Here is a 17886-nt window from a genome sequence, read left to right as displayed (position 1 = left end):
GGAAACAATAGCCTGTGAACTCGTGACTTTAGACGTCAATCAGCGTCGCCAGGTGGTGTATATTGTTTGCACTTTTCCAAGAAACATAGCTGTCACAACCTGCCCCTGTCACAACAAGCCCCGGTCTCCTCTCTCTATATATATTACTGTACAAATAGAAATGCATCATCTTTTACATGCTCCGTCATCAGATTTATATAGATAGATAGATAGATATATAGATATATATTAAATTAACACAATTGAATTAGCATTATTATTTTTAACCTGCAGATAATAGTCAACAACAAATGAATCCATTAAGTTGTTTAGTATATTTGTGTATCATTGTTTATATATTCTATTTTTAAGTTTCATATAGTATGTAATTATTCTGTGAATGTATATAAAAGTATAATATTAATATATAAACAACCAAGTGGTATATTTTGATTAGAGTACAACATGATCATGTTGTATTGTTTAGTGTCCAGAAAATAAAAATGTGTAGCTTCTTGCAACTTGTACTTTTACAAGTGACTTCGAGTAACTGAATCAAATAGGATCACCATTTTTTGGGGGGGAGGTAGAGACCTTATCTCCGATTTAGGGAAGGAATATTGTACGTAAAGCTCTTTCCTTGCCTTATTTTTTGATGCGAATGGGTACCGGCTCTGGAGTGCAACAATTCGAACAAAATGAGTTGTAGTACAAGTTTGAACAGCGCCAGTTTGTAATTTTACAAGAAAAGAAGGATTCGAACAAGCACATTCCTCGCATTTTGAATATACCACGAATTGCAATTGTAGACACCATATGACATTACAAGAAAGAGGGTAGAATACAATCTGTAAAGCAGAGGTCGGCGTATTAATCTATATGAACAAAACAGACGTATGGCCGTGAGTGTAAAGAAGCAAAAACAAAGTTAAGTGCAACGAATATTGCAGCGGCATTGTTGCAAGAGTGTGTAAAGGAAATACGCGCTGACTGTTTGGAAAGCATTGAAAAACGAAAAGTATTTCGATAGGGTAGCTAAGGGGAAAAAAAAAACAATATATAGCAAGAAAATGAACTGCTTCAGTTCGATGAAATCTATATGCAAAGTGATCTAAAATGGTGGGACAAAGTTCGTTTTGCTGACGGGAGCAAATTCAAGGTGTTTAAGTCAGATCACAGGGTTATTCTTCGTCGAAAGACAAAATAAGTTGTATTTACTTGGATGAGGTAACATGGAGGAGGTAACATACTAGTTTGAGGATCCAAATCTCCGGGCAGTGTGGGCGAACTCAATTTTTTGAATCATACGATGATAAAAGAACAATACTTGAGCATTCGAATAAAAAGAAAATGCTTAACACAAAAGTGCCAACAAAGTTGGAATCCGCGTAAATTTTAAATTTTATCAAAATAATAACTCCAAATATATGGCATTATGTGTGGGTGGCTTACATATGTGACTTACAACGAGACATGTTTGAAAACAATTGAATACGGCCGACATTAGTGTCGAATTCATAGTTTTCGGGGCCGCTGAGATGATAGGTGTTACTTCCAAAGACAGTCAAACCAAGTTTAGGCAACAAGGGGCATTACATGTGTCATAGGAATTGGCAGAGTTAACGCCGAAGACGTTGCTAATCGTTAATTATTTCACGCATTTATTTATTTTCGATGAGAACAGCAACGCTAAAGACATTTCCAAAAAAAAATTCACAAGGACAACACTGAAGGCATTGCTTTTAGCTGTTCTTTTCGCTTATTTGTACTTTCGAGCGTAGAAAAAAGGGAAGAGAGTATGGTGGCCGTGTGAAGAAAAATCGATTTCAAGATTCCACATGATTTACACGTCTGGATTTACAGGTTGCATGGCCTATACGTACCTCCCCCCCAAAAAAAGACTTCTCGACATTTGCTTGTCTGTTTGTCCATCCGTCCGTTCTGTTTTCTTGTTAGTCCGTTCGTCCTGATGTACGCTCACCTGTAGGCTATACCATTCGACGTATCGATTTTTTTAAATGTTATTCTCTAGGCGGCCTTCGTATTTTCTTCCTACCCCTAACATTAAGGGTTGTTTACTGAAAAATGAGATTCAACATTTGAGATTTTCTGAAAACGGCTTTGACTGTTTTATTCATATTTCATAAATCAAACTTTCAATAGCAACATTATACTATGGTATGTCTTATCTCTGGAAGAAATCGAGAAGGGAAGTTTACTCTTGAAAGCGATTTTTGTCACTTGATTTTCTAAAAATTGACAGGTGAGTTGCTTCATAATTAATAAATATGCATTTCATTAATGACTTGACAATACGACAATTCGTTTGTCCTGAGAAAATCTACGAGGAGCAGTTTGTTCTTGGGGATGAGATTTTTCGGACATTCCCTTAAAAAAAAAAAAAAAAAAAGACTTACTCATTTTTCCTAGAAAGATCTACGAGAACTAGTTTATTGTTGGAGTTGAGTTGTTTTCCCTACGATTTTAAAAAAATGAAATATTGTTCATATTAGTATTCCATAAATATATTTTGCATTAATAACCTGAAAATATGACATAATTCGTTTGTCGTGAGAAGATCTAGGAGAGATAGTGTGTTCTTGAATATTTATTACTATTACTATTATTATTATTATTATTATTATTATTATTATTATTATTATTATTATTATTATTATTATTATTATTTTGCCAGACGACTTTTCTCAAAAGCAAGTTTCGCGATTTTGTTCGCATTTCATAAATAAATATTTCATTAATAATCCTATAATGTTGCATACATTACTTTCATAAGAATATCCAAAATGGAAAGTTTACCCTTGGTGTGTGTGTGTGTGTGTGTTGTGACAAGTTTTGTGACATACGACTGCTGCAATTTTATTATACTGTATATACAAATATTTCATCAATGCCCTAACATACTGTGTCGGCCATTTTCTTACAGAAATACCTACAAGAAATAACTTACTTTTAAGGAAGATATTCTTTGTGCGAAATTTTCACGAAAACGTCTTATAGCTTTTCCGAATTACACAAAGAAAAGATTCATTTATAACTGTGACATACTAAGATATTTAGTTTAAGAAACTGGAATGAGAAAGCTTAGTGATGTTGTCCATATTTTTACTATTTCGTTTTTAAAGGGCAACGCCCAAGGTGTTGTTTGCAGTTGTTCGTTTCGTTTCTTGTTGCCCTTGAATTCACTATTCGTTATTACTTGTCTCACTCGCTTTCTCATTTGCTATTTATTTCACTCATTGTTTTTTTTTTATTTTTTTATATTTGCAATGAATATATGGGAAATGCAACACAGGCGTTGCTTTTATTCTTATTATTTCCGTCATATCAGCTGGCTTGAACGTCGACATTGGTGAAAACATTGGTAGAAAGAAACTTCAATAGCTGTGGGAAAGAGTAACCATGCATATTGTTATCGATACGCTTTCATTGAAATGCTTATCCTATGGGAGGAAGAATTCACATAGTTTCCGTAAACCTATCCTTCCTGTCAAGCCGGGGCATTACAGCTGGTAAAGACAATCAATAATACATAAAGCTAAATTAACTGACATTAAATCAGGGGTACTTCCAATTAACGTGGAAAGTTGAAATGTTGAAATTTGACATACTTGCAGCTTTAGGAGGAAAAAAACACATAATATATATATATATATATATATATATATATATATATATATATATATATATATATATATATATATATATATATATATATATATATATATATATATATATATATATATGTATGTATGTATGTATGTATATACAAAACCAAGACCAGAGGTAAAAATATAATAATATATTTCAATTATTATTGTTTGGGTTAATTGGAATAGCATTAACAACCTGAAATTTGGTATTTTTGTTCGATTTTGATAGTACTATTTAAGTAAGACACCGAATGTAAAAATTTCCAAATTTAGTGGGGTTTGTGGGGAACTAAACATATTTCCCATGTTGTTCAAATAAGACTCTTCTACACCAGAGATACTTCCAGTAGGACCAGGGACGTACTCAGGAATTTATTTCGGGAGGGGTCTAAAGCGTTTCCGGGGTCCAAATACAATTTGAGGCTAAATTATATGAACATTTCTAAAATTACCCCTAAAAGTAGACTACATTTGCCAAAAAAGGTCGGGATTTCGGGGGAGTTCCGGACCCCCAGGACCCACCCCCTGCGTACGCCCCTGAGTAGGACTACAATAATCATATTTTGCATGTTTGTAGCTTCTCGGAAATAACCGCCCAAAATTGCCAGAAATGAATATAGGGCCTATATGGTTTCTAAGTGAACTAAGGAGAGGAATAAAAAGTAGTTCATGTTATTTAAATGAAGTATTTTTCAGCGATATCCTCGAGGTTTAGATATTTCTAATTTGAATAGAAAATCCAAACTTCGCATTCTTGTAGACTTTAATAATAATAATAATAATAATAATAATAATAATAATAATAATAATAATAATAATAATAATAATAATAATAATAATAATAATAATAATAAATAGGTATATCTTTAATAATAATAAAATCATGTATGTGTATGTATCATTCTGTTTGTCTGTCATAAGTTTTCGAATAGAAAGCGCATAAAAAAGAATGACCTACATACACCAACGTTTGCACGCACACATACTGTCACGAAGTCCGTCTTTAAAAAGAAAAAAAAATAAATCGGCTAGGAATAAAATTGCGGAGGGTCGAAATGTGTGCATAAAATGATTTAAAATACCCGGGACACCCGATATTAGTGTCAAGTTCATAGTTTTCGAAGTCGATAATATTAATATTAACATTCCAGATGTCACTCAAGTCCAACTTTAGTCCCCATCATTCTGGAAAGTAATATGAAAAGCAACATGTCCAAAACAATCTTTATTAGTGCCAAATTCATAGTTCTCGGGACCGCTGAGATGAATAGTAACACTGCCGGTACTGCCATATGCCATACAAGTCCGGCCTTGGCCCCAACTGTCATGAGAGTTGGAGGACGCGAAAAGCAACGTTTGAAAAATTAGAACATCGATATTAGTGATAAATTCATAGTTTGCGGTGTCACTGATATGAATAGTACCACTCCAGATGCCGTTCACGTCTAACTTTAACCCCTACTGCCTACTCTGCGTTAAGGGCCGTGAAAAATAAATGTCCAAAATGGCCAATATTAGTGTTAAATTTAGCCTTTATTGTTTTGAGGTTGGTAAGTTAAATAATAACATTCCGGACGCCTTTCAAGTTCAACTTTAGCCCCCAACGTCACTGAATATTTAGGCCGAGGGAGTTGAAGAAATAGTATGCCTAAAATTACCTATACTAGTGCAAACTTCAAAATAATCCGGGTTGCTATGCTGCGGATGCGCTATTAAATCGTATCGTATATGCGCAAAATTGGGCTTGAATCTGAGGTATTTGGTTGTCCTGTTTCACTCACCTGAACCACTAACATAATGTGAATAATGGGCAAACACTATAAAACCCCTCATGAAAAGCTGTGAATGAAGTGTCGTATCGCGTGCTCAATTTTGAGAGATGAGAGCTATTATAGGCTTAAAATCGCTCCATAGTTGTGGTCAACAGTCGATGTAATGCGTCAGACTCTTGAAAGACAATCACAAACTAGCGTAACTATTGCATGGGAACAAACCGGTTATCCACAAATAGTAACTTCTCAAAGGACTACAAGCAAATGGAATATGCGTTTAACCGCTTTAGAAGTAGCAGCAAAACTACGGAAAAGCCGTTCGCAATCGGTATCAGATAGGACAGTAGACTACTTATTTTTGGTCTTGGAGTGAAGTTGCAGTAGAGAAACCAGTCCTTCGAGCAGGGAAAATTGCAAAATGTTACTCTTGATAAAAAAAAAAAAAAAATGTATTCTGGTCCGAAAAATCTAAATTTAAACTTTTTTGTTCCCACTGCCAGATCTCTTTGCGTCACTCTCCCAAAACTCGCTTTCATCCTGACTGCGTAATGCTTACAGTAAAACACAGAAATGCCGTGTCGCTGCTGGGTACGTTTTACAAGCAATCAAGTTGGTGGTTTAGCTTAAATCAACCGAGTAATTGACAAATATATGTATCACAACATTTAATTGAGGCATGCAATTTTATTAGAAACTAAGAGTTTGAGCAATAATTTTGTACTACAACAGAATAATCACCCCAAACACTCTTCACAGTTATGAAGTAATTATCTGCAAAACGAAGGAGATGTTCACATGATCATAAAAATGTAATAGTCCGGATTTGTTACTCATCGAGCTCTTGTGGGATGCACTTCATATGACAGTCCGTGAACACATGCCAAAAAATAGGGCCACTGAAGATTTCTAAAAGGCTCTTCAGAGCCATTGGAGTTGCATAACTCTGAAAAAGTTGGATAAACTGATGAAATAAATACTTGGAATTTACAAAGCTCAGATCAAGGCTAAGGTTTGGCACTTTGATAAATGCAAACTTCTTGAATAAATTTATCTCAATGGAAACAAAGCAGTGTATTTTCATTTCCTTACGTGGACAGTGAGTTTATTTTTGTTTTCAAAATAAGTCAAACAAACATGAAATGTAAGAATGCAGTGTGTTCTCTGTGGGAGAAATCAGAATTGCGCTCGAACTTTTGGCAATCACTATATATAATGCTAAAAGAGGAATAGTGTCAGCTCCTCGTTATGCGATATTATTACTACTATTATTATTATTATTATTATTATTATTATTATTATTATTATTATTATTATTATTATTATTATTATTGACATCATTAGAACTACTAGGAAGAGTAGTTGAAGTATTTTTCAATTATATTATTTCTCAATTATTTATAATCAAGAAATATTGTCAATCTTTTTCAGGCAAACGCTCGAACCGTAAAATTCGTTTGACGGATCCGTGGAATCGGAAAGTAAAAATGTGAACTTATGCGTGCCAAATGAGTTGACACCAGCGCAAATAAAGATTACCATCTAGAGGTATGTGTGCAGTCCACTGAGTAATTCACATCAAGTGGAAATATTTCCTGCAAAGAATTGCCATTTCTAATGAAAAGTGAATTTGCTACCACAATCATAAACTGAGAGAACAGTGCTTGAATAGTGATCAACGTTCCGAATTGTTTTCAAACCCATCCTCTCACTTTCAGACCAGCAACGATCAACAAACTTGATGTCTTCAAGTTGCACAACAATTCACGCCTGTATATCACTCAAATGACGGTGCAGTCTCTACATGCGTTATAGTACTGAACCCTTCCATACTCAGCTTTGGTTTATTAGTTTAGGATACCGTTCATAAGCGAGGCTAAATTACACGTGGATCTACACCTTAACGTGGAGGTTGAACTTTATGGGTTCCCACCAGAAATCGAACTCGACTCTCCCATGCCAAGAACGCGTATGCTATCCGCAAAACCACGAGCTTACTCAGCGATTCTCCAGAAGTTTCTCTCATCCACTACCACCTTTTTCGGCATTTACTCGGTATGAAAGAACTTTCTCTGATAACCAGGTGTTGAAACATGTAATTGAGTACGTACTGCACTTGCAAACTCCAGTGTATTTTTTTTTTCATGGAATTCGGTGGGTGACAAACGCATATGACTGCAGCGGAAGATTATTTTAACAAGTCATTTATTGCAGTTGTACTTTGTTTACTTTTGAAAGTGACACACGTGTGTCGAACACAAAATAAAGCAAAATTAACAAATAGCTGAAAATAAATTATCAAAATGGACATACAACTGAAAGTAAAAATTCATGACTACTATTAGGAATACACGGAAAATCATTTAAAATCAATATTTAGGTCCAAAATAAATCCAGTATATTGTTTCCAGTCTTAGGGTATGATCGAGTAGTAATCTTTAACTAATTTGGTGATTACATTTTGGCCGTCATTCAAATTATTTACTTGTCTTAAAATTAAGAGTTGTGGATTAAAACAATGCATTAAGAACGCAATGATACGGATTAGAAATTATTAATTTCATTATTGAGAAGCACAAGCATGTTTGAATTAAAATACGCTAAAGATATATATTTTATTGTAATATTTCTCTGATTGTATGTACTTTCAAAAATCATGTACAAATAATCAATTTGATATTTTTTTGTTGCAAAAATATATACTTAAAAATATTCAGAATTTTACAAGCTTGAAATAGTGTTGGCACAACGATATTTTGAAATTAATATAATCATTAATGTTGTTTGCATGATATAGCAAGATTTAAAAAAGAATGGGCAGAATTATGTAAAGGAATAATATTCTTTATCTTTTAAATTTAAAAATAAATCTTGAACTTGAGCATGTCCATTTCATTTTAGTGACATAACGTCCTGCTTATCCATTGACTTATGTAATGATAACTTTTATCGTTTCTGTATACTAGTTTTCATTTCAGATTTTGGTATTTTTTTTTTCATATTAAATATTGTTTCTGTTTAACTAATTCTAAAAAAAAGAAAATACTAAACGTACTGAAAATAGGTAATGTTTCCAATAATACAACATATTTGAATAATTGTATGTTTTTTTTTCCTTTTAATTCTTTAGAAAAGTTGCTGATCTAGGACCCTGAAGAAACGACTGGTTTCTCATCAGTTTGTGCTTAGGCGAGATCTGTATATGCGTAGAACGACTGCCTTAAGTGTCAAAAGTATTGTATTTTGTTCCTGATGTGATGTGAAGTTCCTCAATGTAACTTTTGTTAATAAATAAAATATATTTCCAAAATTAATATTGTTAATTTATCGGTACTTAAAATTAAGCATATTTCCCCCTAACAATTTGTATTCGCTGGTAAAACAAATCGATAATGTTGTCTGTAATTGATGGAAAAGTGGCTTTGTATTCCACTGAATTGAACAATTTAATTAATTTCATTTGAAATTTTATATGAAAAAGAGTTTTTTTTTTTGTTTTGCAAGCGGAGGAAACACAGAATCAATATCGTTTGTAATGAGACGGCTGTTCGAATGGTGGCTAATTATACCTTGCCATAAAAGCAGATTAAACAAGTGTTGTGTATAGAAATATAATCCACTATTACCTTTTGCTTTAACAAAGATATTTTTGAATTACAGTTCACTAATAAAAAGAAATTGTTCAGGACAAACAATGCATACATGATCATACAATCCGGTTCACAATATGGGTATGACAACTTTATTATTAGCAGGAATTATGATATCCTCTCCAAATTACTAATTAAGTTCAAATTGTATACTTCGATACCCTTATTGCCCTGTTGAAAATTAATATAATTAGCAGGACACCGTTTGTAGTATTATAAACTTGTATTAACATAGCAAATAATTTCCAGTTCGAAACTAACACATATTGTATTTCCATTTTTTCTTGAACTTCTTGTAGTTGCTAGAAATAATATTCAGGAGAATGGATGCCTGCATGATAGTTTTCCCTTTCGAAAAATGGTGCGAGAAGTGACACATAAACAGTTGCAAACACACACTTGTATAAATGCAGAAGTGCAAATAATACTGTATTTCATGTAAAATAACATTTGTTTTTTCAACAAATGTATTATAGTATCCAGCGGCGTATTTAGGATTTTGTTTCAGGTATGGCTTTGCACAAAACGTGAACACTCACTTATATGTATTTTTTTCTTCTTTTTGAGTGTCGAGAAATTTTAATGAAGTTCATTTTCCTTGCTTTAATATTTGTATGATGGCACTTCCAGGTGTGATGAATGAAAACATTGAGTGAGAGTGAGAAGGGGATTAGAAACAATGAAAGGTAAGATAATACCTAAATTATCAAGAAGGAAATGCGCAGGGCGAAGTATGTAATTCTTTGGCGGCACATTTTAGAAAAATAAGTAACATATCGTTTAAAATTACAGATCACGAGATAATGAAATATGTAAGTTGTTTAAAAGAAAATGCGAAATTGGAATGAAATAATCAAAGAATAAAACAGTTGTGAACAATAGAAGGATATTAATATTGTTAAAGTATATTTTATTAAGCAACATATAACATTTTGTTACATTTTATTTTACAATTAATTTAATAACTTTAGATTAAAAAAAAAACAGTTCTTTCTGAACAGTATGGTAATTAGGACCTATATTAAGACACGTACTTTGACGACGGCAGACTTGAATTACAGCTAACAACGGTTGAAAGTATGACAGGAGAAACGAAAGAAAATAACAACTTAGAAGAATAAACAAAAGAGTAGAATGGACGAAAGAAAAAAAACGTAGTTCTTACATGCAATGAAATTTGGAAAATGCAATATTATTCCTGAATAAAGAGAATAAGAACATATAAAGTTAATGACATTCTCAGAAATGGTAAGAAGGATTATTGTTGTACGTCGAATTCGAGAAACTAACAAATTTATTTCAGGGAGGGATGAGTCCAATAATCTTCCTAAATAGGCCACTGATAGTATTTAATAGAAATATATTAAGTGTTGTTTATTCTATCGCTGGTATTGTGTTGTCATAAATAAAAGTAGCATATCACCAAAACAAAGCAGTTTTAATAAATGATAATGTTACTATTCCGGCAATGTGTCATGTGTAGTACATTGACGAAACTGTAATATTGTTTATTAAAAATTACTTGCTTTTGAAATGTTTTTGGATTTAAATATACTAATACTATAGTTGTAAGTAAATATTTCTACTGCTTCGATATACATCTCAAAGAACTGAACACCCTGTCAAAATCCAATGGAAGACCGTTAATTTCCTGGCTACACAATGCAGTTGGTCAAGGATACGTCGTTCATTACAACCCTTGCTAGAAGCATACATGCAAATAGTTCTGATCGGAATATGCCTTCTTATGTGTAGTCTATTTTCTCATATTTTCGTTTCAATCTATTGTATATTTAATATGTAATAGTAGTATTGTTATTGGTTATTATATTTCTTGCTTTTTGTAATGCAAAGTTGCTACCCAGAAGTGATCAATGTTTTTAATGGCTAAATTAAGTCTGAAAATTTAACTAAGAACATAATATTGACATGTGTAATTATATTGAAGCACGGAAAGTTTGGAAGACGAAAAAATATATCATCAGAACTATCGTAACCTTTGCTAGTGTGCAAGTATGCTTGGAGTAAATCATAAACATTTTTGAAATAGCACTTTCAGGAAACAGAATTGCGCTTTAGTATTTATACTTTATTATAACCTAACACAATAATTAAAATTTTAAGAAGTGTTTATCACCGTTGAAGACAGTAGTATGCTATCAAAATACAATTATAACCTGATAATTACGCTACCAACGTAATTTGTTTCACAGCCTAATTTAGTCAGATTAAAAAGAAAAAAAAAAGTATTTATTATTATTTTACTCCGCGAGTTTTGCTGACTTGTAAAAGTTAATGTAAACTCTCTATGGAAATCACGGTGTAGAACTTAGACATGTTTCACTGTATATGACAACACAATTTACTTCAACGAGTGTAACCCATCTAGAACTATATTTTATAATTAGCCATATTGCATTATAGACTTTGCAAATATTTTAAAAATGCTGTTATATGCTGAAGTTAGAAGTCCATATCAAATCTTGTTCCAAATTTTGGCCCAGTGTGTCACTATATGTAATAAACTTTATATTAGATGAGTTACAAAAAGGCAAAATAACCCAATGCCATATTTTCTAGTTAAAAATAAAAAAAAATACTGAAGTATGTTGATTACTCAATGTTCTGAGGAAAATTGCAGTGAACACAACAGCATTATTAACGAAGTATATTTTGCTTATATCCTCTTGTCGTTTTCATATCCTGAAAATTCCATTTTCATCAACACGGTTGTCTTAATTCTTAACAATACATATTCACCATTTATACAAATGAAAAATTAAAAAAAAAAAAAAAAACAGTGTCCAGCCTTTAACAAATTCCTAATTATGCTTTATGTACTAATTTAAGGATGCTCAGTCCGATTGTTCTATTTTTAAAGATATCCGTTAATGAGGCCAGGAAAAATATCAAATTTGCGATATACTTAAATATAATTACCCCAATTTTGAAGCAATTTTTCTCGTGATCCTGTGGACAGATCTGCTCTAAGAAGTGATTCGTACACTGTAAAAAGTGAGGTGTTGAAACAACACAAAATGACTACCACTTTAGCGTGTTACTTGTGTGTTAATTCAGCAACAAGCTTTTTTTTTACCATGCAATACCCGTAGAAGGGAATGCCATCTCTTGGGAGTAAAGTTAATTGTATAGGGAAACTAAGGATAAGTGGAAGGACAAAGAACTTTTATTTCATTTATTTGATATCTTTATTTATTCATTATATGGGGATCTTTATTCATCAATTGATTAATAATCGTCATTCAACACATGTTCATTATTTGTCATTGTGTATGAATGATGAGATGAAAGATGCAGTGCAAATCAGACGCCACAACACAGTGATATTGGTTAGTTAGACAGATGAAGGGTTGTCTTCTTTTGCCGGGGCGACTCGGCACATAAAGAGAGACAGTATGATGAAATTGTTATTGCGAATTAAGGTGCAAAAGATGGATAGATGCTGGGTGATAAATCTGGTGGTTGATATGCTAATAGATAGTGGTCTATGTGTTCATCAGGATGAGAAAGAACATACTTTGTAATTAAATGCTGAAGGGATGTAGGTTGTAGACGGGGTGGAACGTCTTGTTCAGCATCTGTACGTATACTACTGCAAAGGATGGGATGGCCTTGTCTCCAACGAGTAGTGATGTATCTGGTACGTAGTTTTTCCAAATGAAGAAGAAGATGTGGAAACGGAATACGATCATATAGTAGCCGGGTAAGACTAGGCAGTTGGATGCGATATGCCAGGCGTAATGCATGTCTTTCAATTATCTGGAGGCGGGTGTAGAATGTGTTAGTGGCATTAACCCATGCGATGTGTCCATGAAGTATAGATGGTCGTATGAAGACTTTGTAAGTATGCAACACAGTCTCTTGATGAAGGTCCCATGAAGTACCGACTAATTTCTTCAGAAGATTTAGTTTATTTTGCGCTAGAGATATGAGATGCTGAAGATGTCCACGCCATGAAAGATGGTCATCAAAGATTACACCCAAATACCTCGCTGTACGTGTGACAGAAATGCGTATGCCTGCTATGGTAAGATGTAAAAGAGATCTATTGCGTCGGACCCGACTTGTACCTCCTGATGTTATGATGACAATTGCCTGTGTTTTAGTGGAGTTGGTTCGTAGTCACCAAGTATTACACCAGTCACAGAACTTATTTATTGCCTCTTAAAGTATCCTATTGATATGCTGAATAGATCTCCCACAGGCAAGGTAAGCAGTATCATCTGCAAAAGTAAAAGTGTGGATAGGGTCAGAAGGAACAGGCAAATCTCGAACATATAATATATATAGGAGTGGCAATAGCGCTGACCCTTGGGGTACACCAATAAGTGGGAAAATAGGAAAAGATAAAGGTGAATTAATGCAGACATATGCTATGCGATTGGTAAGATAGTGATAAATCAGTCTGATATATGCGAATGGTAGTCGTAGAAGTTGAAGTTTGTAAATTAATCCATCGTGCCAAACTGAATCGAAAGCCTTTTCCAAATCAAATAACAATAAACAGGAAAGTTGGATGCTATTGAAGTGGTTGGTAAGAATAGTGGTAAGTTTGAGTAGATTATCATTGAGACACTAGTTAGGGCGAAAACCAGTTTGGTGTAGAGGAATGCGATTGTGGAAGAAGTGAGTATGTAGGCGACGAACTAATATGCGTTCAAGTATCTTTCCCAGTGTAGACGTAAGTTGTATTGTGCGGTAAGACTCTGCCTTTGTGTTATCCTAATCTGGTTTCAAAAAGATTAAAACCTTTGAGGTTTTCCAAGAAGCCGGATAATCACCAGTTTGAAGTATAAGATTATACATAGCAGAAAGTAGGAGCAGAACCGCCAGTGGAGCCTCTTTAATATGTCGGTAAGTTATACCATCAAAACCAGGAGCTGTATTCTTCTTATTAGCTAAGACTGTGGTGATCTCAACAGGTGTAATCGGATGAGTAAGAGGATGATCCGAATCCAAGTCATGACTAGCACTAATACGAAGATTTGTTTGATGTGGATCTGTTACGTTGCTGATTCTAGTGTTAAATGTTCAGGGGTATAGGAAATGACTGGTGGCGTAAAAATGCTTTGAAGCGATTGAGCAAATACATTAGCCTTCTCTATGTCAGTTTGTAGCGAGGTCTGATTGACGATGAGCAGGTAAGAGAGAGACGAGCGTGTCAGACAGCCTGTGAAAGGCATTTCAGAATTTGGTAGGATTACGTTCCTGATCGAGGTGGTTAACTGTTTGGATCCACTTACGTCTTTTATAGGCAATGATATAATGGTGAAGTTCGCGTAAATATTGGCGCTGTAGTTGTAAAAGCCCAGGATCACGTGTGGGAAGATATTCATGGTATGACTGCCGTGCAAGAGCAACTAGTGTGCGATATTGAGGAGGAAGTGCGGGTCGAGCATAATTAGATCTAATCGTGGGTATATGCTGATGGCTACTATGTTGTATAGCAGTAGTGAGCGTATCGAGCGTGGTATGTAAGTCAGAGTGATGTACTGGAGTATTCACAATAGGGAGTGTAGTAGTCGAATCTTCTCGATTTTTTTCCCAGTTAGCACGGTCATAAGAGAGAACGGTACGTGGTTGTGTGTCAGGAGCTTGACGGGGGTTTGGAAAATGTAAAATCACTTTAACTGGGTCGTGGTTACTGCCGATGGAAGATAGAACATGACAGTTTATGAATGGTTGTAATGTAGATGAGACAATGACTGCGTCAGGAGTTGTATTCGAGGAAGGTCGGGCATGTATTGGTAATGCATATAGTTCAGCATTTGTGTGGAGCATTATACATTGATGGAAGTTCCGTTGTTGCGTAAGAGTGCGACTGGATAAATTGAGATCAGTCATAATAATATAATGACGCAACGTGGTGTCCATGTATTGGAAAAATGTCAAGGGAATTTGAACATTAGGTCTAACATGCATAGTAGCAAAGGCAATAGTACGTGAAGGAAAATAGATCAGGGTGATGTTGTGCTCCGGAAGAGGGGCCTGAAAGTGATGCGTGATCATGCGTTGAGGTAGTCTGCTTCGTACTCCTATAAGGGTTCCGCCATTTGCTCGATCTCCAGGTGGACCATCTCAACGACAAATAGTATATGGCTGCTAATGCACATGTTGGTGTGGCAAAAGATATGTTTCGTTCAACACAAAGGCGTGAATATTTTCTTCCAGTAGTAAGGTGTGAAGTACTACCTTTCGAGTGTTGAAGGAGCAGATGTTTAAAAACAGAAATGATAAATCCATGATTATACGTATAATTTTAGACAGGTGTTGAAACAGGATGAAGCTGAAAGTGAACATGTGGACCAGAATATGTAGCATAAAGTTGAATGTTAAATAGTTGCTTGACTGTAAACATGACTTGAATAAGAATATGAGTACGCAGAAATGGATGTATGTTTTGGATAGTAACTGTAAAGAAACGAATCATGTCTTCAATTGTAACAGGATGAGTTAACGAATTATTTGGTGGCGTTGAACGGTCAGACGTTCTGATTGGAACAGTAAGCTGTGGTTGAGTAGGATCAACTGATGGTTTGGCCTTACATTTAGAACTGTAAGTTGAATGCTGATCAGAGCATGTGTTGCATTTAGGATTTATATTTCCATTAGGACAATTTCGAGTAGCATGAGGTTGGGTACAGTAACCACAAATCAAAGAATTTTTACAATCTTTGGTCACATGTTGATTATATGCTTGGCACCGTTCACAGCGTGTAGACTGCGGTGCTGGTGTTCTTGAAGGTTCAACTTTGTGTCTCCGTCTGTAAATGTATGCTCCTGTAAGAAGTAGGTGATCAACTACAGATTGTTCAGGAGTTAATACACGTACTATATAGGTTGGTCCACAGTCATTCCGGATTCAAATGCACTTATATACATGAACTTGTTCCGCTTTTAGCTCTTCCTCGATTTCAGTGTCTGTATATTCAGGGTCAACGCCCTTGATGACTACAGATAACATAGGTGGCTTTCGAGGAGGCGGAGGTTGTTTGTTTTGTCTAGGTTGGAGTTCTGTTATATTGGAGTTTTTGCCAAAAATCTCAAAAGTTGCCTTGTTCCGCACATGGCGATGGAAATCCGGGTTAAATGATTTCAAAATAGCTCCATTATTTCTGAAGATAATTTCACTGATTTCAACACGCGGAACATATTTTATAAGTTGCTGAAAGATGTGTTTTGTAGTCTTGAATTTAGTGTCGAAATTGGTCAGTATAAAGTTGTAAAGAGTTGGCTGTTGTGGATTGACAGAAGCAGACGAAATAGCAGAAGTCTCTGTTAAAGTGCAATCCATAGATATATCGTGAAGATTAGTTTCAGATGTAATTCGTACTGGCGAGCGTGAGCGAGAACGTGCAGGTTTAGAAGTAGCTGTCTCTATGGTACTAGATGTTCGAGATCGTTTCGGTGAGCGAGAACGAGATGGAGGTGAAGAGACATTTTTGGAAGATTTGGAAGAACTAGATGGACGTTGTGAAACCGTGCGAGGAAATCCGTTATGCATGGCCTAAGTCGTATGCGAAGTTCGAAATCCAAAAGAGCAACCTGTGTCGCAAAGCGACTAAGAGTTGGTCAGAGTATGAAAACAATGACCTTCAAAATCGTTACTTAATACCCTCCAGAAGATTAAAACCTTCTGTCAGACTCCTAAGTAGGGTATCTGTACTGGCCTCCCATGTACGATTGCTATACTTGATCACAGCATTGCACAGTAACTGCTAAAAGAGGAGTTGGGTTCGAGGAAAGATGCAGCAACAAGCACATCGCCTTCCGAGCATATCAGAAATAACTCGTTGCTACCTGAGAGAATTTGCGATGGTATTTATCGTTTAATATGACCAAAGCTTTGCGAACTCATGCCAAGTAACGAATAATGGTCTATGTTTTCTGTAATCGGTCACGATAATAATATTGTAAACCTTTGAATCGTCTTACAACAGTTACATAGGCAACAATTCTGCCATCTTCTGTTCATACGTGCTAAGACACAAGAATAAAGATAAATAAAATAGATGGAAGCACTGCTATCTATGTAACTGTTGTCAGATGATTCACAGGTTTACAACAATATTATTGTGATCGATTCCAGAAAATATAGAATGTTCTTAGTTACTTGTCATAAATGCGAAATTTGTTTCGCAAAGCTTTGCTCATACCAAACAATAATAAACAATGCAAATACTCACAGCCGGTAAAAAGCTATTTCTGATATGCTCTGAAGATGATGTGCTTGGTGTTGAATTGACACACAAGTAACACGCTAAAGTGGTAGTCATTTTGTGTTGCTTTAACACCTCATTGATGCTGTGTAGGATTCACCATCCTCAAGTTAGTGTTAAAAGCTTAAGTAAAATGTATTCAAGCTTGGGAACATTTTTACGATTAATATGAGCAGTAGTTTTTTTTTTTTTTTTTTCACTTATACTCTTTTCATTTCCAAATATAAAATTATGTTAAAACTTGAGGTAATACTTCCTATGTCACCGTTGAGATTCAATACTTTGCTATCTGATTTAAACGAGAACCATTCTTCTGAGTTGTTAATACTGAAATCGTGCAACTGGACTTTCAGGCATTTTTTAAAGCAAAAAACACATATATACTAAATCTTAACACAGTGCCATGCTTTTAATACAGCATCAATATATGCTTGATAAATGCTTGTATCTATAATTCCAGTCATCTTCTTCTTCAGGGTGTAATTTTCAGTTTTTATGCTCGTGAATGAGATGTTCGATTTCCATACTCAATGTACAAATGCTACAACCTTACGTACCAACTGTCGTTCAAAACAAA

At 34.6% G+C, this 17886-nt stretch overlaps 1 protein-coding gene across 1 annotated transcript in view; it reads left to right on the top strand.

The window, feature by feature from the left end:
- Positions 1–8720, top strand: part of LOC145687797 (uncharacterized) — a 236539-nt gene extending 227819 nt beyond the window's left edge. Inside the window, exon 14 of the mRNA XM_081761225.1 lies at positions 8550–8720. Coding sequence (XP_081617351.1) covers positions 8550–8566 — 17 coding nt within the window. The 3' untranslated portion in view covers positions 8567–8720. The remainder of the gene's footprint in view (positions 1–8549) is intronic.
- The last annotated feature ends 9166 nt before the right edge of the window (positions 8721–17886 follow it).

Source organism: Thermobia domestica, chromosome 6 (assembly GCF_964235325.1).
Source record: "Thermobia domestica chromosome 6, izTheDome1.hap1.1, whole genome shotgun sequence".
Lineage (NCBI taxonomy): Eukaryota > Metazoa > Arthropoda > Insecta > Zygentoma > Lepismatidae > Thermobia > Thermobia domestica.
Note: the sequence above shows the minus strand (reverse complement) of the source record. Positions and strands in the feature narration are given on the sequence as shown.